The sequence below is a fragment of the Bathycoccus prasinos genome (genome assembly GCF_002220235.1).
Source record: "Bathycoccus prasinos genomic : Chromosome_2".
NCBI classification, from domain to species: Eukaryota; Viridiplantae; Chlorophyta; class Mamiellophyceae; order Mamiellales; family Bathycoccaceae; genus Bathycoccus; species Bathycoccus prasinos.
In genome coordinates this window covers 79,360-100,723 of record NC_024007.1, presented here as the reverse complement: position 1 = coordinate 100,723, position 21,364 = coordinate 79,360, and the positions used below count along the sequence as shown (strand labels likewise).

General features: G+C 47.0%; 8 protein-coding genes across 8 annotated transcripts; 3 read left to right on the top strand and 5 right to left on the bottom strand.

The window, feature by feature from the left end:
• Positions 1–273: 273 nt before the first annotated feature.
• Positions 274–2,997, top strand: Bathy02g00510 (predicted protein; the record flags this gene model as incomplete). The annotated part of the gene is made up of 1 exon (XM_007514946.1): positions 274–2,997. One exon carries the CDS (start codon positions 274–276, stop codon positions 2,995–2,997), a length of 2,724 nt encoding a protein of 907 aa, XP_007515008.1.
• Positions 2,998–3,094: 97 nt separating this feature from the next.
• Positions 3,095–3,724, bottom strand: Bathy02g00500 (the record flags this gene model as incomplete). The annotated part of the gene is made up of 1 exon (XM_007514587.1): positions 3,095–3,724. The coding sequence occupies one exon, from the start codon at positions 3,722–3,724 to the stop codon at positions 3,095–3,097; it is 630 nt and encodes a 209-aa protein (XP_007514649.1).
• Positions 3,725–3,926: 202 nt separating this feature from the next.
• Positions 3,927–4,199, top strand: Bathy02g00490 (30S ribosomal protein S17; the record flags this gene model as incomplete). The annotated part of the gene is made up of 1 exon (XM_007514647.1): positions 3,927–4,199. One exon carries the CDS (start codon positions 3,927–3,929, stop codon positions 4,197–4,199), a length of 273 nt encoding a protein of 90 aa, XP_007514709.1.
• Positions 4,200–4,432: 233 nt separating this feature from the next.
• Positions 4,433–8,176, bottom strand: Bathy02g00480 (predicted protein; the record flags this gene model as incomplete). The annotated part of the gene is made up of 1 exon (XM_007514780.1): positions 4,433–8,176. One exon carries the CDS (start codon positions 8,174–8,176, stop codon positions 4,433–4,435), a length of 3,744 nt encoding a protein of 1,247 aa, XP_007514842.1.
• Positions 8,177–8,543: 367 nt separating this feature from the next.
• Bathy02g00470 (predicted protein) lies at positions 8,544–9,413 on the top strand (the record flags this gene model as incomplete). The annotated part of the gene is made up of 1 exon (XM_007514656.1): positions 8,544–9,413. One exon carries the CDS (start codon positions 8,544–8,546, stop codon positions 9,411–9,413), a length of 870 nt encoding a protein of 289 aa, XP_007514718.1.
• Positions 9,414–9,482: 69 nt separating this feature from the next.
• Positions 9,483–14,495, bottom strand: Bathy02g00460 (predicted protein; the record flags this gene model as incomplete). Its single annotated transcript, XM_007514672.1, has 1 exon — positions 9,483–14,495. The coding sequence occupies one exon, from the start codon at positions 14,493–14,495 to the stop codon at positions 9,483–9,485; it is 5,013 nt and encodes a 1,670-aa protein (XP_007514734.1).
• Positions 14,496–14,633: 138 nt separating this feature from the next.
• On the bottom strand, positions 14,634–16,397 carry Bathy02g00450 (set domain protein; the record flags this gene model as incomplete). Its single annotated transcript, XM_007514542.1, has 1 exon — positions 14,634–16,397. The coding sequence occupies one exon, from the start codon at positions 16,395–16,397 to the stop codon at positions 14,634–14,636; it is 1,764 nt and encodes a 587-aa protein (XP_007514604.1).
• Positions 16,398–16,601: 204 nt separating this feature from the next.
• On the bottom strand, positions 16,602–20,984 carry Bathy02g00440 (copper amine oxidase N-terminal domain protein; the record flags this gene model as incomplete). Its single annotated transcript, XM_007514417.1, has 1 exon — positions 16,602–20,984. The coding sequence occupies one exon, from the start codon at positions 20,982–20,984 to the stop codon at positions 16,602–16,604; it is 4,383 nt and encodes a 1,460-aa protein (XP_007514479.1).
• Between the last annotated feature and the right edge of the window lie 380 nt (positions 20,985–21,364).

Genomic DNA, 21,364 nt, shown 5'->3' with positions numbered 1-21,364 from the left:
CTCTCTCTCTCTCTCTCTTTATTCTTCGATGAGAAGATAGATAGTATTATTACGTTTTGGGGGGGTGTATAGAGTAGGTTGTGTGGCACTTTAATTTTGTGATGATGATATGCTTAACAACAAACTTTTTATAACGCTCTATAACGCTCTTTTGCCAGAATAACCCAAAGGTTGTTCTAGAAAAATAACGCTCCACGAAAAGAGCGTTCTAAAAATTGAACAACTTCCTTCCAAAAGAGCAGTTTTCAAACACCGAACAACACGGGACAAAAAATGAGTGCCTCTCCTGCTCCTTCTCCGAACACCAACGACAACAGGGAAAGTTATTCATCGACCTCTCCTCCTCTGCCGGTGGATTCGGGAGGACCCGGGAGTCGATCGTACACTCCGGCCTTGTTAGATATGTTTAACAAATCATCGTCGTCGTCGTCCAAGAACAACAAGAATACTATTACTAGTAATACTAGTAACGATGATGATGGGACTCATCATCATGCGATGATGAATAACAACCACAACTCAAACAACGGGGGGGTTGTGAGCCGAGGAGGCGCACCAAATTCGGATTCGAAACCACCGAGACACGCGAGTTTCAACTTTCAAATCCAAAGTAAACAAAATAACAACAATCAAATCGGAAATTCTTCCGAGAGCCAGAGCCCTTTACAGCCGTTGCCGCTGATTAAAGATCAGTTGCAAGTGGTCGAAGTGACCAGGAACGGGAGGACCAGAAAGGTTTGTTTTTTGTTTGCTTTTTCTTTTGAGTTCAACTCTCAAAATCTCTCTTTTAAAAACAATATATTAATCAACAACATCTCTCTCTCTCTCTCTCTCTCTCTCTCTGTACCTAAAAAGGAAATCAAACGATTTGAAACGCAAGTCTCGTTCGATAAAGGGTTTTATTTGACCATTCGGGCGATACAGTTGTTGAAACAGGAGATTAAAGGAGGGTTGATTGTGGTCGGCATCGCGGGGCCGAGCGGCGCCGGGAAGACGGTGTTTAGCAAGAAAATATTAGAATTTATGCCAGGTATTGAACATATATCGATGGATATGTATAACGATGCGAGCGTGTTGTTGGAAGATAACTTTGACGACCCGAGATTGACGGATTACGCGACGTTGTTGGAGAACATTCAAAGTCTAAAAGACGGGAATTCGGCGGAAGTTCCAATTTACGATTTCAAGTCCAGTAAACGGGTCGGGTATCGACACGTCGAGGTGCCGAAAGCGAGAGTGGTTATCATCGAAGGTATTTACGCCTTGAGCGAACGTTTGAGACCGTTGCTGGATTTAAGAGTTTCCGTGACTGGAGGCGTGCACTTTGACTTGTTGAAACGCGTGATGCGAGATATTCATCGATCTGGACAAGCGCCGGAAAGTATCATCCATCAGATTTCGGAAACCGTCTACCCGATGTACAAAGCGTACATCGAACCAGATTTAAGAACGGCGCACTTGCGCATCGTAAATAGCTTTAATCCGTTCGCTGGTTTCCAAGATCCGACGTATATTTTGAAATCCGATAAAGTCCCCACGGACGAGGAAATCGAAAGCGTCTTGGACCACTCCAATCCGGAATCTCCGGTGACGAGAACGGACGAAGTTGAAACCGCGGATATTTATTTGTTACCTCCGAACGAAGACCCCGAGCAGTGCACGAGTTGGTTGCGTTTAAGAAATCGAGACGGACACTATTCGCTCATGTTTGAGGAAACGGTTACGGACGGTCCTATCATGATTTCGCCTCGCATTAAATTTGGCGTCGGTGTGCGCATATTAGGCGGGTTGATGGCGTTAGGGTATGAAGTTGGGGCGATTTTGAAACGTCGCGGTCGCGAGTGGTCGGATGATTTGCTCACGATCAAAGTCGATTGGATCGAAAGTTTAGATCGAGCGTACGTGCAGATTCAATCGAAATCTCGCGTCGCCGCGGAGGAAGCGGGTGAAAAATTAGGATTGGAAGGCACGTACATTCCAACGAGTTTTATCGAGCAAGTACAAATGGAGAAATTAACGTTAGAGCTGCGCGAACAGATGACTGAAGAGATTAAGCACAAATTCAGCGGGTTGTTGTCGATAAATCGTCCGAACGGTACCGGCGGCGGGTACGACATCGAAACGAATCACATCGTACCGCCAGCCATGGGAAGCAACGTTTCTTCCAGAGCGAATTCAGTGCACTCTGGAAGTTTAAAAACGCACGAAGATGGGAGCGGTAGGCATCCCTTACAGGCTGAACTCGAGGTGAATGCGGAGAGATTGAATGAAATGAACGCGTTGAATCGCAGCGGAAGCGACGGCGAGGGCCGTCATTATAACGAGGCGAGCAGTCCGCGCCATAGCTACGGAGTTAACGGAGAGAGCACGCCTTTTGGTCTCAGCAATAATAATACGAGTAACAACAACAACAATAATAATAACGGAGGGGGATATTCAAGCGAGAAAGAGCAGCGCACTCCAGATAGAAGACGTCCGCAAACGCCGTTTCGACAACCGAAACCGGATCAGATTCCCGGCCTTCATCAGCGCGACATTTCCGGGCTTTCCGAAGATTACGGAGGGAACGGCGTACGCAACACTCCCACGCCACACTATTACATAGAAGGTAGCTCGTCGAGTAATCTGGAGCAAAAGTTCGTTTGGTTGTCGAGGAAACTCGAGGACGTCGTCACCGCCGTTTCCCAAATCCAGCAGCAACAACAAATCCAACAGCTGTATAACTATCAACAGCAGCAGCAGCAACAACAACAGTCGTCCCCGTTAGCTTGGACGACGCCGCGGGAAGGTTTTTCGCAACAAACACCTCCACTTCCTTCGACTTCCTCCTCCTCCTCCGTGGGAGACGCTTTACGAACGCTCGAATCAAAGTTGGCGAGAATAGAAGAAAACGAAAGGAAACTCGCGGCGAGGCATTCGGCGATTAGTTTAGGATTAGCAACTTTCGTAGGCGCGGCAACCGTGTTTGGTTTGCTCGCAAATTCGAGAGAAAAGTAGTATTATTGATACACATGATAATAATAATAATAATAACAACAACAACAAGCACACTAGAGAATACAAGCAGCAAAGAAAACATCCTCGTCGTCATCAATCAGACGAACTTGAAGTTTTTACTGACATCCTCTAACACGTCCCAAGTGCAACTCAAGCCTTTCTGCATTTCCGCGAAGTCTCCCGCCTCTAACGTCACCGCTTCCTCTGGATTCTCGTCTGGAATGACCGTCACTTTACCTTTTAAGATGTAACACTGTTCAGTCTGCCCGTACGTCCACGGAAACGTCGACTGCTCGCACCCCCAAACCGGCCAGTTTTGGAACTCTTCTTTCCTTCTGTTTTTCTCCACGCGGATGATTTTTTTACCGGTACTCCTTTTTGGCGTCCCACTACTGCTGCTGCTACGCACTGATACGATTTTCTCGTTCTTCCGTCGGAAAGGAAAAGGAGGAAAAGAAGAAGACCAAGAAGAGAGGATGTTTCTTCTTCTGGGTGCAGCAGTTTTGCGAAGAACAAAAGGAGTAGGAGGTTTTACAGTTGCAAGAGAGACAGAAGGAGTGAATACCATCTTTATGTCCTCAAAAAGAAGGAAAAAAAAGTGCAGGAAACTCTGGATGATTTTGAGTCTTTTTTTTTGTCTTTTTTGTGCGAGACCTTTCTTTCTTTCTCTCTTTTCTGTCCGTGAGTGTTGTTTTGAGGTTTTTGCCTGCTGTGTTTTATCCTGCATTTTACCGCATAAATTAATAATAGCACGACGCTCGTAAACACACGACGCGAACACTAGATATCACATTTAACCGCTCATTTACGCATAAAAGAATACTCAGTCCGATATGTTTACCTTAGCATCATCTACTCAGTTATCCGCGAGAGCGAACGTGACTTTCGCGTCGACGTCCAAAATTTCCGCCTCCTCTTCCTCCTCCCAAATGGCGTCTCCGACGAAAATCTCCACGACCACAATCTCTAAGGTTTTGGAAGGCAAAGTGGTCTCCAGAGCAAACGAGAAAACGGCGATCGTTCTGATCGAGAGAAAAGTACCGCACCCGCGCTTTATCAAGCGCATCAATAAGAGCAAAAGATTCGCCGTGCACGACGAAGAGAACGAGAGTAGTGTCGGAGACGTCGTGGAGATTCAGATGTGTACGCCAAAGTCAAAGACCAAGAAGTTCGAGTTGAAAGCCATCACGAAGAAAGCTTAAGAAGAGGATTGAACACACGCGCACACTTCGAGAGAAAAGAGAGAGAAGAACGACCTTCCATCCCGTTCGTTGTATACAACTCAAAGGAAGGCGTTTAAAATAGTAGGTTCGAGAGCGTTGTAATCTGACCTTTATACACTTTGACATTTTATCCTTTCCGAATACTTCTCACTCGTACTCCTACACTCTAATAAAATATTACACAAAACACGTCGCGCTAAAAAATTTAGAAGTTAGTTGCTCCGAACGACTCCTCTCACGCGCTCGACGAACTCGCCTAAGTTTCTGCGAAACCTTCTCTTGTTCATTCGATCGACCTCGGCGTTTAAGCCTCTCGCCGTGGTCAACTGGCCGAGCGCTTCGCGAACGACGACGCCTCGACCGCCTTTCTTCTCGGCAGCTTCAAACGTCTCCTCGCCGAGACTCATGAAACAGGCATTTTCTATTTGTAACAAAGGCAACAAGGCGTCGGCGGCTTCGTCTACGATGGCTGAGTTCTTCTCACCGCCAGACGCGTCCACGAACAGGAGTCGTTTCCAGACGATTCGAAGGCATTTACCCAAAGGCGACAACGGAAGCTGGACCATCAAAGCGTTTGGTTTGGTGTTGTCTGCCGTCGCCGATCCACCCTCAACGATGAAGCTCGCGACCGTTTGCGTCGTTTGCATCAACAGAGGGCTATCGGTAGCGGCACCACCACCACCACCACCATTCTTCTGCTTTCGCAATTCCGCCGCAGCCAACGCGCCGAGGGCGACGAGAGATTCTCGGCAGACGTTTTCGTCGTCGTTGTCTAAACCAAACTCTAACGTCGACAGTATCATGAAAAATAACGCGTTTGGATCTGAAGCACCAGCAGCGGATCCATTGATGTTGACGACGAGCTCTGACATTCTGTTTGCGTTTTTAACGATGATATCCGCGAACGATTCCATCGAATACGAGAGCAAAGAAAAGTAGCAGTTTCTCAACTTTGGGAGCAACAACGCGTCCGGAGTCAAGAGAGGGATGACAACTGCCAGTCCTGAAAAGACAACCGAGGCTAATTTTTCTTTATCTTCGTCGTTCCACGCGGAAGCTAAGTGCGTTAACGCTCTCAAAAGCGATTTTAAACACTTGTAATTCGCCTTAATTTCTTCGTCTCGCAATCGCGTCAGCGTCGCCGCGGTCATCTTTGTAGGTTCGGATTTCGCGAAAATCGAGACAATCGAGAGCGTAAACTCGCGTATTCTTTGCTGTCGATCCGTGTTCTCCTCATCCATTGCAAATATTTCGCACAAGGTTTCCGATAACTTCATCGCTCGAGAGATGACGAGAGAAGAGTTTGCTGAAATTGCATTTTCAATCACTCTGGTCAGAGGCGAAAGCAGTTCAAAGAAATGGTTCGTCGAGAACTCGTGCCTTTTACTCAAAGACGCTCTCGCCACACCTCTGAGCGCTTCTAAAGCACCCATCGTTCGGCTTTCACCGGTTGGATGTTCGATGAATTTCTTGTTCTCTATGGCTAAAAGCAAAACCTTCGAAGGTGGTTCTAAAACGTACCGCAAATACGTGTTTCTTTGATCGTTTTCTTCCGCGATGCCAATCGCAGCTCTCGCGAGCGATTCAGTCAATCCGCAGAATATTTCGCTCGGAAAACCACCGTTTACGTTTTCGTGCGCTTGACCGGTTGAGAATAACAACGTCGTCCACGCAGGATCGTTCGCGACCGCTTTACACGGCGCATTGCGTCGCGTCAGGGAAGGAAGTAATCGAAAGCTTGCAGATTTCCTTAAAGACGTTTCGCCGTCGTAAAAGGATATCGAGACAGTTGCTAAACCGACCAAAATTTTGGCAGCGTATGCACCTCCCTCGCCTTCAAACGGGTCTGGAGATTGGACGCTGCCGTTGATGGACAAATTATTATCGTTGAGTAACACGTTGCGCACGCGCCCGCCCGAATCTTCCGGGAACAGGTGCGTATCCGCCCATCTCGCCGCGCACCACACAACCTGTTCGACAACGCGAGGCGATAAAAACTGTTTGACGCTTTGATTCTCGCACATTTGGACGCACAGAGTACCGATGAACAGTTCACCAATTTGACGCAAAGCTATTCTGGTTTGTTCGTTTTCGTCAAACTGTAACGGCCGCATGGGCGTTTCGCCTCGACCATCGTCCGCGACGACGTGGCCTACGAGCCTTAACAACCACCACAACTCTTCAAACAACTCTGGAGCGCGTTGTAAATCCGCATGCGCGGCGTTATCGGTCGATAACGCGGCTAATTGTAACAAGAAATTAATTTTTTCGTGCAACGCTGCGGCGAGCATTGGCACGGACGACGACACCGTCGCGCGAAACAACTCTGCGACGACATCTAATGCGACATCTAAAGCTTCGATACCCGCCGCACCGTCTTCTTCGTGGCCGTCGTCTTCGTCGTAAGCAGACTCTCTCGCCGATTGTAAACCAAACTCGACGTACCTTTGGCATATCTTTGCAATCTCTTGGTTTATTTTCATCGCCATTTCCGGCGACTCGGCTTGATTTCGCTCAACTTTTGATGATAACACTGCAAACGCATCAAAGCAATTTTTCATGACAAGATCTAAACACGATCCGTCGTTTATCGCTCGCAAACTGCCAGATTCAATCGCTGCCGAGCAAATGTTCGTCAGCGCTTCTAATACGCTACTACCTGTCGCCGCACACGGCGCCACTAAGAACGTCCAATGGTGCGCAGAACACAACGTGCCTAACTGCTTGACGCAATCTAAAACTTCTCCTTCTCTTTCGTCGACGTTGTTCATGGCATCTTTCGGGTCCATCACCGTTCGCGTTTTCAAGAGCGATTGGGCGCACCGTTGGAAGTGCATGGACTTCAATTGCTTGTGGACGTCGGTTTCAGGAAATATCGATCCACTCAAAGCGCAAAAGCTCGAAAACAAACTTCTCGTCTCCTTGGCGACTTTCGTACCCGGCAATATCGCGCTAGATCCGTCCGCGCTGTTCTGCGCCACGCCGCTCGGCGAGTGCATGGCTTCGTGTAAAGAAAAAAGCCACGCGAACGTGTCATTCTCTCCAGATTGCAACAAAACGTCTCGCCACGTTTCCCCAGGCGTCACTGGAATGAAACCATCGGATATTGACGCGTTTTCTAAAACGTTTCGACCTCCTTTGCTATTGCTATTATTATGATTATCGTTGCTTGTTGTTCCGTTCTCATTCTCTACGCCTCTTGCGCCGTTTTTACCGAACCCGCCGAACCGAGAGAAATCCCACGATAAGCACGCGTTCAACAGCCGTAAACTCGCAAAGAAACACTCCTCGTCTTTCCCTAATTTTACCATTTTCCCTCCCTCAACCATCAGCACTTCTCTGGCGATGTTCCCGGCGTGCGAGAAAAAATGGACTAAAACTTCCTTTTCGAGCGCGTCTCGAACTCGCTCGTGAAACTCCCAATTTAAATGCATAGGCGAGCTCGTGCTTGGTGCACACTCCAAAACGACTTGCGTGAACACGTCTAAACCGAGTTTCCTCGCTCCAGCGGTCGCTGAAGACGACACCGCGCGTTCGCACTCTTCCAACGCCATCTGTCGTTGCTTCCCGTCGTCGTCCAGCCACTGTCGCTTCAACACAACCGCCAACACGGAAACAATCTGCGAGCTGATGACGTTGCTCATCCGAGACGAAGATGAAGACGTTTCTGTCGTCGTCTGTGAATGTAATAAATACTTCAAGCAAAACTGTCGAATCTCCGCGCGCATATCGTTCGTCATCACGTCCCATTTTTGTAAAATCGCAAACCGTAACGCGTTCGACGCTTGAAACTTTGCATCGATCGATTGCGAATTGATGAGTATATCTTGACACAAATACAACGCCTCCGGTGATTTACGAAAGGAGAGTAACGTTTGTTCCGAGTGTTCTCGAATCGATTGCGTTCGAGAGGAGAGGTTTTGAGCGGCGTGTTCGATTTGTTCTCTACTCGTCATATTCGTTAAATGTTTTCCGATTCTGATTTTTGATGATGAAAATGTTTCTTTTTATTCCTTCTCGATCGATGACTCCTCTTCTCTTCTCTCTCTCTCTCTGACGACGCCAACGACTGCTCTGTTTCTGCTGCTGTTTCTGTACTGTTGTTGTTCTTCAGGGGTTTGTAAGGTCGTTTTTGATGACTGCAGCTTTTTAAAAGGCTGCAACAAAGTAGAAAGAGAAAGACTGAAGAAAAAGGAGAAGTTGAGAAATTTGGATGAAAAGAAAGGAATTTAATTGGAAAAAAGGAAAGAATTTCCACACACACAAAAGACACAAACTTCGCTTCACGTCAAACACACCTACTCATAAATAAATGAATAAATAATGTTTGCGACGACCAAGAAGAGTTTTATTACGACTGACGCGAACGCTTTTGGTGGTGGAACGCTGCTGTTGTCCTCGTCGTCTCTGTTGTCGAGGCGAAGACCGAAGAAACAGACGGGAAGAGGCTTTGAGTTTCTGACGGCCCGGCGGGATGAAGACGACGAGGATGAAGTTGAAGTTCAACAAGAAAGACGACATAGACAACAAAAACGACGTAAACGACGAGAGATTATGACCAAGACACTCGCGTCGTGTGCATTGACAGAGATGATGCTCTTTATTACGCGAGAAGAACAAGAAGGAGAAGCTCGAGCGGCTGATGAAGGAGGAAAAATGTCTGACTTCAGCAATCTGAAAATACTCCTCTCGGAAATAAAGCGAGCGGACGCGGAACTCTCGCAAATGATTGGGCAGCTACAAAGAGCGAGCGATGTTGGCACGGACGCGCCTTTAGAGCTCATGTCGTACGTGTTTGAAAACAGAGACTCGGCGATTTACAATTTCCAAAAGAACGCTCTGAAGCTGGACGCGTTCGTCGACGCGGAAGAGTTAACGCCGATTGAAGCCGCCGTGTGGGACTCTATCCCGCAAAAGAACGGAGGGGGCGTGCACACGCCTTTTATAGTGACGCCGAACGAGTTCGTGTGCGCGCTTTATTCGTGCGTGAATAGTCCAGACGCACCGCCGTCGACGGAAGCGGCGTTGACGATTGACATGTTGAGAAAAGGCGTAGCGATGGGGAAGAGGAAAGATAAACGCATCACCTCGGAGGGGTTGTTGTTGACCGCAGAAGACGCGAGAGGAAAAGTGCAACGGTATTTAGAGATTTTAGAAAGTAGCGGGATTTTTAGTAGAAGCAGCAGCAAATAAGTACAGTACTAGTGAATAGACACTTGACAACAAGAACAAGTACTACGACACATTTAGGTTTCTCGTCGTCTACATTCCCTCGGATTCGATAAGAGTTAACATGGCTTTAACGATTGAGTTGTCCATGGATATGGGGCCGGGTGAGTTTACTTTATTCGTCAAAAGTTGATCAATTTTCTTGCGCAACTCACGCGCTAACACGCCAATCTTTGCCGGGGCATTAAATTCGCACCAATCGTCGAGAACTAATTTGCCTTGTTCGTGTTTCACGTCTAATTCGCCTCCGAACAAGAGCAGCGGATAGCTTCCGACCATGGTACAATCGCGAACAAAAACCTTCGAGGTTTGAACGCGATCACCGTAAACTAACCACGTCGATTCGTACTTGCCGACGTTGAAATTTACACTCGTTGGGTGCAAAAATACTCTGCCGACGTCTCGAGAGTAGTATTTCATCTCTCTCCCCGAGGCCATTTTCTCGACGGCGCCGCCGATCGTCTTGGCGTATTTTGCAACGGGATGTTGCGCTCGTACGAGTTTTGGGTACAGTCCAGCAACGAGCGCGGCTTTGATGATTCGAGAAACGTTCGAGTTCACGTCCACTTCGTCTTTTAAACCACCTCCGATGTTGCCATAACTACTATTCGTCGTGTCGTCTTTCGCGCGCCCAAATCGTTTGACGCGAAGCGCATAGTTTCGCGAAACAAATCCCAAGTCGGACAAAATCTGCGCAAAGTCCACTCGCGATTGCAACACAGCCTCTAAGGCTTGACTCGAGAGATAATTTTCGTCGCAAAAGCGTCTCTCTGCGCCTCTTCCGCCGCGTTTCTTGGCGTTTAACCACCCATCAAAGGCATTGACGACGGCCAAGTGGTCGGATTTACCAACCGCGAACGCCCGTTTTTTCTTCTCGGCGTCTTCTCGATTATCTTTCGGAGAGTAAAACAAAGGACGTCCGGACATTGCGCTCGCGATGGTTAACATCGGGTCTAAACATCCCAACAAAGAAGCGTAGACGAGCATCTTACCCAGTCGCGGGTCGCACGGCATGTGCGTTAAATGCTTACCTAACGGCGTGACAATTTCTTCGGTGTTATTTACGAGCGCCATCGCTTTCAAATCCTTCAATTCTTGAACGGCGAGGTCCAGCGCATTTTCATCCGGAGGCGTCAACGCGAGCGAAAGCGTTCCTTTCGCCGTTCCAGATTCTGGCGCCATACTTTTAATATTCAAAACTAACGACTGAAGTGGCGTTCTCAACATTTCCGGCGCTTGCGTCTTCTCGAAGTTTGCAAATTGCGTGCGCGAGAACAGTCGAAAACACGCGCCCGGCGTCGTTCTCCCGGCTCTCCCGCGTCTCTGCTTCGCTTGAGCTTTGGAGACCCAGCAGTCTTCCAAGCAAGATAGACCTCTCTCCGAATCGTATCGCATTTCTTTTTGCCGTCCCGTATCGATAACATATCGAATATCGTCGATTGTAACTGAAGTTTCTGCGATATTTGTCGCCACGACAATCTTACGCACGCCGAGCCTTGGCTTTTGAAAAATTCTTCGCTGTTCCGCCGCAGAAAGCTGACCGTACAAAGGAAGAAAGTCTAGCTCACCGACTTCGGAAACCTCTAGCAAGCGCGATTGCTCGAGGACGCGAATGAGCTTCAAAATTTCAGCTTGGCCAGGCATGAAGATTAAAAATGCACCGTACGTATCTTTCTCCATCGGTTTGCCTCCTTTCGGGACGATGCTTTCCATGCCTTCTTTGAATTCTTTACGAATAATCGCAGAGAGTGTATTTTCAATCAGTTCATAGTTCAAAACGGATTCGTCCACGTTTTGAATGGAGCGCTTTACATCATCGCTGTAGTTCTCTTCCAAATGCTTTCTCGCTAAAGCGAGTTCGGTTTGACGCTCTCGTTCTTCCTCTTCTTTCCTTTGTTTCATGTTTTCGTCCGCGGTAGTTTCGTTGTTGTCGATGTTGTTATTGTTCGTCACGGGAGAAAGCTTCGGAATAGACGCACGTTTTTTTGCAGCCTGGTTTTTATTCAAAGCCCAATCCTCTGCATCATCGTCGTCGTCGTCGTCGTCACTATCCGATGTGTCATCCTCGTCGTCTTCATTATCTTCATCATTTTTGTTCTTCTTCTTTTGTTTCTTGGAAGAAGCGACAATTTCGTCCAGCTCGGCTACGTCCCAGCTTTCTGGGACTTCACGATCGGCTTGTCGGTTGTCATCGTAATCCTCGTCGTCAGAGGAAGACAGAAGTGCATTCGGATCAACGATGTCTTCCTCGTTTTCAAGCAGAGCTAGTTGCCTTTTCTTTTCCACCGCGGTCTTGGCGTACTTTGATTTTTGACCAACTAAAAATCTCGTCTCTTGGAACACGTCTTCTAGGTAGTATTCTTTCACGGGGTGCGTGAACCCAGGAATGGTGATTTTGGACGTTTCCACGGCTTTGATTGCATTTTCGTTCGCTCGTTTTGACGGTTTTTGAAAGTAGTCAGCAAACAAATCCGCATCGGCAGTCGCGGACATGAGAACGAGTTTCAGATTTGGTCGCTTTTGGACGACGCGTCTGAGAAGTAGAAGTAAAACGTCCGAATCGACGGAGCGTTCGTGAACTTCATCTAAAATGACGTGCGTGACGCTTTCTAAAGTTGGATCGCTCAGCAATCTTCTCAGTAAAATACCAGTCGTGCAAAACAACAAGCGCGTCTCTTTACTCGTTTTCGATTCCAGACGAACGGAGTAACCGACGACGCCTCCAACTTTTTCGTCTCTTTCGTTTGCCACGCGCTCGGCTAAACCAATAGCGCTAATCCTTCGAGGCTGCGTACAAATAATATTCGTTTCGCCACCTTTTTGATTAAAAATCGCGTTCTCGAGAATAAACTGCGGTACTTGCGTCGACTTCCCGCATCCAGTTTCCCCGGAAAGTACAACCACGGCGTTACTTTCGACGAGTTTTGTAATTTTATCTCTGGATTCCGACGCGGGTAAGTTGTTTCGAACGGTTTGCATTTTAAAAGCCGCCGAGTGCTTGTTGGATTTGCAATCGCGTTGCCATAAATCATACGCATCTTTCAAACGCGCGCTTTCTTGTTCGATTTGAGCTCGCGAAAGTTGATTTCGCGCGTTGTTGCGTTTTTCGTTGTTCTTGTTTCTGTTCGTGTCTCCTTGCTGGTTTGCCAAAAGTCGCGGCGGCGGTGTAAATGCTGCCGCGTTTACACCTCTTGGTTTTGGTACCGCTGAAGACGACGACGATAACTTTTGCGTTGCTTTTGTCGTTGCATATGATTCGGTGTTGCTGTTGGTAGATCTCATTTTGCTTAACTCCGTGCTGATTGCATCGATGACTGAATACATGCACGGCCCCGACCCACTTTCCACGCATTCCAACGCCGCTGCGACCGCTACTTCCAAACACGTCGCAATCATTTCCCTATCACTACTATTACTGCTACCACCACTACTACTACTGCTATCTATATAAGATAAATATATCAGTGGAGGTGCGGTTTGGGGATAACCAAGCACATTCGTAAATGTTACGAGCACTTTATTCTCCACGGATACAGAAATAGCGCATTCCTTATCGTCTTTCTTCACGTTCTCATCTCCGTATATAGATTCAATCGCGACAGTTTCGTCTTCCCAATCTTCGTTCTTTTGTTTCTCTAGACGAATCGTAAACTTTGGACCAACTCTATTTCGATACGCAACAATCATCGGCGATACTGAAGAAGAAGCAGGAAGAGAAGAGGCAGTTTTGACTGCATTCTCTGATTCTTCGACGGAAAATCCGCGTTCCCAAAGAATTCTAATATCTCCGCTATCTTTCGCGGGAACGCTATTACTCTCTTTCCTAGACGCCTCCATCGGTTTATTAGCGTTGTTCAACAAGAATATTGGATCGTTCATAGCTTTTGGTGCAAACTTTGCCGGTAATCGCGATTCTGGAATGTTAATGACTAACCAGTCCAAGGCGCTCTCGTAGGCAAAATCTTTCGATTGTTTCACGGCGATGGTCGCGTCTGATTTCTCAAAACCACACTCTTCCAATCTCTTCGTCAGCGCTTCGACTTCCGGGTTTGCAATTTCTTCGTCCGTTTCGTGCAACACGGAAAAGTCGTCGTACGATCGGTGATGTTGCGTAATCGTCAAAGACTCTTCGCTTTCAAACGTTCGGAGTAGTTCTTCAACCATCAACCTTTTCTCTTCGGACATGTGTAACGTCGGAATGACCCGTTTCGGTTTCGGTTTCCTATTTTTCCTCTCTAACTCTCTCTTTTCTCTTTTTTCCTTCTTCTCTAATCTGGTTTTCTCTTCCTTCTCGTAATTTTCAAACCTCTGTTTATAGTCGTGCGGAAGCAACCTTTGCAAAGGGAGATTCGTCGCGTATCTCGCCAACGCCAACGTCGCCCCTCTCTGAATCGCCTCTTCTTTTGACGGCGCCGCGTCGTTCATCCACAACACAATATCTGAATCTGGTTTATATTTATCCGGCAAAATAACCTTACAAATCCATTTATTATCACCGGTAGTAGTACTACTCTCTTTCTTCTCTTGCGGCACGTATCGCGGCTTCCGGATGTCCTTCTTCTTATTCGCAAACTCCTCCAAGATCGTTCTCGGTTGTTTCACCGACGCTCTCACCACCGGTGCCGTATCCACGGTAATTTTCTTCGCGCTTCTATCTTTCGGATTTGTTGTCGTTGTATTTATATTTATTGCGGACGGATCGATGCCTTTCGCTTTATCGCTTTGCTGTTTGCTCTTTTCCGCCAACTTCATTTCTAGCAAATCTTTCTGCTTTTGCGCCAACATCTTCACCGCATCTTTCGCATCTATTTTTACTTCTTTCCCACCACTTTCCGCATTAAATTCCTTCTCTAACTCTTCCTTGTGATGTCTTTCGATGTGCATTTTCAATCGGTCTCTCTGTTTAAACGGATCTCGATCGCAATACGGACACTGTAAATCAATTTTCTTCAGCTCCGACCAATTCGCGTCCGCTTTGTTGCTCATCCCTCCGGTGGCGACGATGCCTTTTTTCTTCTTCATCAGCTCTTTCCTCGGACCGCCCATTTTGTTTTTAAGATTACTCCTCTTTAAAACTTACTTATTTTCGTATTGTTGTTGTGCGATGATGCCATTCTTTGTCTTGGTGATGTGATGATATAAAGAGAGAGATACTAATTATGTGGACTCGTTTCTATACTAATATTACAACATGGCGGCGAGTTCATCCGCGGCGGAACTGGTCGCCTCCTTCGCTTTGACTTGATTTTTAATCGCGGTTAAATCCCTGGGCATTTCATCTTTCGCGAGGAAGTTTAACCATTGATGTAAAATAGCCTTCTTTTGTCCGCGGTATCGGCAGACGGTTTTCAATCGCAAAGCTTTGAGTCTCGTTTCGTTATCGTTGTTGTTGTTGTTATCGTTATTGTCGAGAAGAGAAACGCACTGCTCCATGATTTGGACGTCCTCTTCCATGGACGTCGGTAAGCTTTGCAGTAATTCTGTGATTCTCCCGATTAATACTTGTCGGTAGAGCTGGTCGTTGTCGTTGTCCGGTTGCATAACGTTTTGCACGATGAAGGAAAACATCGCGTGGTGCGCCTCGTCCCTCGCGAAATTCCATCCGGCGCGTATGCTTTCGTCTAAACCGGACTTATCCCAATCAAACTTGTTCACGTCGGCTTTATTCTGACCCATGGCTTCTAAAATGTGCTGACGACGTTGTTCGACGATGGCATACGCAACGCCTTTGGAGTATTCGAGAGGAATAGCCATGGCGTTTTGCTCGGAACTTCCGGCGTCGACGAGTTTTTCCGAAAGCCAAGTGGCAGATTCCGGTAACGTTCTCCATAACTCAACCGTATCGCGAGGGTTTCTAGATTCCGTGACGAAACCACCGAATAGGAGAAAGGTGTCTGAATCCGCCACGGCGTACGAGACGGTAATTTCATCTCCAGGTTCTAAATCTCTTCTGGCGACGAGTTCAACGCCGTCTGGTTTGTTCTTTTCCTGCTCTTGTTCGGACGGAGCTTCTTCGTGTTGTGACGTTGTTTTCAAGTTCATTCCTTCTATTTCCTTTTTCTTCTTTTCGCTATAAGCCGGCCGCCAAAACGCCGCCGGGTCGACGTGCGTGTGATTACACATGTCGATAAATGGCGCCACGAACGCTCCAGACGGAGGCATTCGTCCCTCCTTATTCCCCACGTCTCCAATGTCCGCGTCAATCTCAACCGCTCTCGATCGCGCGTTCGCCATCGCCCACGCCCACTCTTTTTTCGTCCAATTCCTACAACTCCTCGTCGCGGTCGTCTCTTCCTTTTTAAAGTGCATCTCCACGTTAACCGAATCCCTCGCCAACGTCTTCGCGCACGTCCCGATGGCGTCCGCGAATTGCATCTCCTTGATCTCCTCCGTCGTCCACGTCCCGCACGTCGGCGAATCGATAACTTTCGGCAACGCGTTAATGTACGGGTAAAACTCCGATTTCTCTTTCAAATCTCTCTGTCTCAATAACTCCGCCGCTAACCGTTCCGACGACGTCGCTTGCTCGAACGGAGGTAAAGAATCACCGCCGGTGCCAACGCGTAACCCTTGCGTCCCGACGCAACACGCAAAAGGGACGAACAAAATTCGCTCTCCTTTTTTAATCATCGTCGTTTTTGTCGGGGCGTCAACATTAGTATTACTGTTGTTGTTGTCATCATCATCATCCGCAGTTCTGCAATACACTCTTCGATCGAACTCTTTCTCACCACCACCAGTTTCGTCATCATCATCATCATCATCATCGAGGAGTGCGAGGTGTCCTTTAGGGGTTTCCACTTTATACGCGTCGATGGATTTGATGTGGACTTTGCTCAACTCGCACCCTTTTTGTTCGCACCAGAGAATAAACTCTTGCAGACGTCGATCGTTTTTATTCCCCGCGAGAGTGGTAGCAGTCGTAGTCGTGGTAGTATCTAACGACATTATTCGTGTCTATTTGTATCGTTTTATTCTTCGTTTTGTGATAGAGTAGATTGTGTATTCGTGTTTCTCGTAGAAAACTTCTTCTTTCTTCTTCTTCTGCTCTTTTGTTGTGAAAAAATTGAAGCATGCACACATTAAAAATCACATTAAAAACGATAAAAGTAAACGCTCTCTAGAATCAATCACCATCATCTATCTCTCTATCTATTTTCGCATCATCAAAAATTTAGATTCCGTCAAAGGAGTAATACACATCGTTGTCTCCTCTTGGTCTTTGACGAAGGCTTGTTTCATCTTTCGCATTTCCTCGCTAATATTTTCGAGAGATTTGAACGCCGCTCTCGCCTGTTTTTTGTAGTGTTTGGCTTTTTCGTCCGCTTTGCGCGAGTTTTCGAGAACGAGTTTTGCCGTCAAGGCGGTTTCTAATAGGACGGAGGCGTTTTCGTCGTCGTTGGTATTCATTGGAATTTCCGTCGTTTCCGCGGGTGTGTTTTTAGGAGCTTTGTAACCGTCGAGGATTTCGGAGGAGGAAGGTGGTGGAGAAGATTCGTCGTTCTTCGCCGCGCCAGTTTGCGACGGCGTCTTGAACGAGAGCGATTGCGCCGGAAAGTCCACCGACGTCGCACTCGTCGTGGCAGAGCTGCTGCTATTCTTCTTGCTGTTGCTCTTTTTCATTTTTGTCGACTTCTTTTCTGATTCTTTGTTCAAGGAAGAAGAGCGTTTCTCCTCCTTCATTCTCGCCGATAATATTCTCTTCTCTTGTTTCATCCGCAACAACTCTCGCTCTTCCAATTCGCACTCTTTACGTAAACGCATTCTTTGCGCGTCTAAGTGATAAGATTCAATGGCATTTCTGTGCAACGGCGGTAACTGTCCTTTTGGTGCGAGTGGATACACGGAAACTCTTTGAGCGTTGCGACTTTGGCGGCGGTGCTGATGGAAATCGTCGTCGACGTCGTAAAACATTTCATCCTCTTCAGTCGTCGTCGCGTGTCTCGCGTGCGGTGGAAGATGCTGCTGTGGATTATGCACGTAAATGATCTTTTCGCGAACCGCAGTGGCGTTGGCTTCAGATGACGATGGACGTCCATCTTCGATGGTTTTCGTCGACTGCGACGTCTCCTTCGGCGCCGCCTTCAACTTTTCAACTTCCGTCTTCAATTCTTTCACAACCATTTGCATGTTTTCTATCGTCGTCTCGTAGTGTTCGCAGGACTTTTCTAAAGCTTCCTTCTCTTCCATAGTTGCAGTCAATCTTTCTAACGTCGCTTTATGTCGAACAGCGAGCTCGTAATTTTCACCTCGAAGCGTTTTCGCATCCTCTTCCAAACTCGATTTGTTCTTCAAAATTTCAATTTCAGCTTGCATCTGCGTCAATTCGCTCGCCTTGGACGCTAAAAGTGCCGTTAACTCTTCGTTTTGCGCCTCGAAATACTCTTTGATGGCGCTCGTATCCTCTTCATTCTCATAGATTGGATGCATTTCTGCTTCTTGATGGATCTCTCCTCGTGGCGCGGCGAGTTGCTTTTCAAGCGTCTGTACTTGCCGTCTCGAAACCGCCAATAAATTTTCAAGCTTTTGTATTTCATTCGTCGCTTCTTCCAGCTCGCTGGTCATTTGCGCCGTTTTCTCCACCGCATTTTCAGTCATTTTCTGCATTTCAGATGATTTCATGAGCGCAGTCTTCGCTTCATCTTTCAACCCGTCGGTTTCGTGCATAGTATTTTCGAGTCGCTGCGATAAACTCTCTTCCACCGCTTTCGAGGCGGTCAATTTCTCCATCAATTCGATATTCTCGAGCTTCAATTCTTCATATCTCGCGGGAATCTTAGCGTAATCGTACGAATCAGAGATATTAGTATCATCATCGTCACCATCATCAATTTCACCGTGAACTTTTGTCTCTTTACACCACGCTTCGAGAACTTTCACTCTCGAGTTTGCTTCGTCGACTTCTTTTCGCAAGAAATCGCAATCGCTATTGGCGGATTCAATCTCTTTATCCAACTCCTGTATTCGCTCGTACGATTTCTTCAAGCGAACGTTCAACGTTTTATTCGTCGTGTCGACTTTTTCCAAGGCTTCGTCGACTGCTCGCTTTTCTTCCTTGAGTTTCGCTACGTCCAAGAGTAATTCCGTGCGCTCGTCCTGTTCTTCGTTGACGCGTTCGAGCTCGTCTTGTAAGCGCTCTATTTCGTCTTCTAAATCAGCTGCGCGCGTATTTTCGAGCTCTGCTTTCGTCCACCAAGTAAACGCTTCGCATTCGTACTTCTTCATATCGTTCCCGAGATGATTTATCATTTCAAGCATGTCTTCCTTCTCTTCGTTGTATTTCGAGATTAAATCTATTTTCTTTTGCTTCTCTTCTTCAAACAGACGTTCAAAAATTTCCACCTCATCCGCCAACAGACCGTTACGACTTTCCATATTTTCGACTTCCTTTTCGTTCGCTTCTAATTCTGCAAAAGATTTCTTCAAAGTCTCCAACGCGGCGACTTTGAAAAGCATTTCAGACTGTAAATCTTCGTATTTTTGTTCCCACTCGGTCTTTTCAGACTGCGCGATGTTGAGCTCGTGTGTGCGTTCGGTCAACGCCTCCTTCAAAGATTCCATCTTCATCTCTATTTCGCCTCCACCTTTTACTCTTTCTTTCAACATCTCAACCTCGTGTTCTGCAGACTCCAAAGCATCTGCGAGGGTAGCGCACGCGTGCGAAAGTTCGGAAACTTTCTCATCTTGCTCTCTGTACTCCTTCGCGAGTTTCGAAAGCTCCACGTTCTTCGCGGACATCGAATCCGCCAACTCTTGCTGCAACTGAAGCATCTGCACGTCTTTACCTTCATTCTCTTCTTTGAGCGATGCCACTAACGATTCGTACTCGTCGAATTTACTATTACTGTTACTTTCTTCCACTTCTTCTGTTTGCACGGATACACTCGCGACGCTTTTCTTCTTATCTTCGATCTCCTTCATTTTTTGGCCCAATTGCGTCTGTAACGCTTCGTTTTTCCGTCGCTCACTCTCCAAAGTCTCCACCGTTCGTTTCGCTTCGTCTGTTTTCTCGTCTAAGAGTGACTGAACTTTATTCAAAGCTTCGACTGCTTTCTCGTTGTCCTTCTTACGCTCGTTTTGTTCCTTCAATAATCGATTTTGCGCATCATCGTTTTCCTCTTCGAACGTTTTCAGTAAATCCGATTTAACCCGGTCAACTTTAGTATCTACTTTTTCTTTCGTCGCGATAGCTTCTTTTTCTCCTTCCTTCTTTTTGTTGTCTTTAATAAATAAGAGTTGGAAGAGCGATTTTATCGAAGTGTCCGCTTTATCCGCAATTTTCAAAACTTCTTCTTCCTCGTTCTTGTCTCCCGGCTGCTGTTGCTGGTCTCGCGTAGGAGCAGAAGTACTCGCTTCTTCACCACTGTTCATCGTCGTCGTCGTCGATATTCTCTCTCTGAGCGTCAGAACGTACTCGTCTAGGGAAGCGAGCAAACTCTTAACTTCAACTTCGTTGTTGGAATCTCTCAAGGCGTCGGCTATGGAGTTTTGCGTCTTTTCGATCGCCCTGACTGATGGTTTCGCCGTCGTTGGCGCCGTCATTCTTTTACTACGATGGAGTTGTTGCGTCTGTGCGACCGTGTTCAACGCGTCGACGAAAATATCCTCCTCTTCATCTTCAATCACCATCGTTCGCGCTTTTCCGCCGGTAAACGGAGAAGCCGCCGTGCCTTTCTCGCTCGAAAGCGCTCTCAAACGTTCTGCCGTTTCCGTCGCTGATTTCTTCACCGCTTCCCATCTCGGCGAGGCAAAGATTCCAACGTTGTTGTTACCATCGTTGACTGTCGACGTCGTTGCAAAACGAAACGAAGATGACGACGACAGCGATGATTGCTTCGCTGGAGCCGTTAAAGGCGTCTTGGCGGCGCCAAAATCGGTATCGACGTTCGCGCTTCTCGCTCGTTCCGCCGCCGTCATCAAACTCTTCTTCTCCTCTTCCAACTTCGCAATCTTCATCTCTGCTTTCATCTTGTCCTCTTTTAACGTCTCGTACACTTGAGTCACCTCGCTCATCTTTCTCGACGACCTCAACGAATATTCCACCTCGTCTGACTTCATCCGTTCCAGCATCAGCTTGTAACTCGCGTTCTCTTTCGCCGTCTGTAACAAGTCCATCAAAACCGTCTTTGTTTGACCCTCGTTCGATTCCTTCAACAGCTGCTCCGCGATTTCCTCCACGCTTTTTGTTGTTCTTTTATTATTATTATCATCATCGTCAACGATTGATGGTGATGATGATGATGGAGGCGGGGTCGTCATCTGTTCCACGTACACTTTCAAGCTCGGTCTCGTCAATTCTCCCGTCGTCAAATGCCTTCTCGTTGGCGTCGTCGCGTTGCCTCCTCCATCAGAATACTCCCCGGAATGTAAGGGCGATGATGCGTTATTCGGAGAGAGCACTTGCGAGAGCGGACTTCTCCTCTTTCTCATCGCGTCGTTTTCGTCGTCCTCGTTGCTCTTGTTCTTAGTAGTAGTATTAGGGGACTTTGAAGAAGCGGTCGTCATTCTTTTTTCATCCTCTCTCGTCGTCGTCATCTTCGAGACCGACGACGACGAAAAAGACTTTGCGGTGGTGTTCAAACGACTCTTATTCCTCGTCGTTGTCATCTAAAATTCTCTTCTCTCAGAGCACCAGCGCGCGGTTTGTTATTTGGAGGATAAATATTTGCGCGGTAGTAGTAGTGCGTTGCTTCGTCACGAGACAATTTTGTGACCGTTTAACTCTTCTCTCAAAAAGAAAAAGAAGGTTTCAAAATCTGAAATGAAACGAGCTGTCACTCGTGTTTTTAAATTTTTTCACATCTGTGTTTCTGCTCTTTTTTTTTCTTTTTTTTTTTTTTCCTCAAATTTTTGCTCTCACACAGTTTGATTTCTCAATTCTATTCTACACCGTAAACGACTCCGCGCTTTGCAAG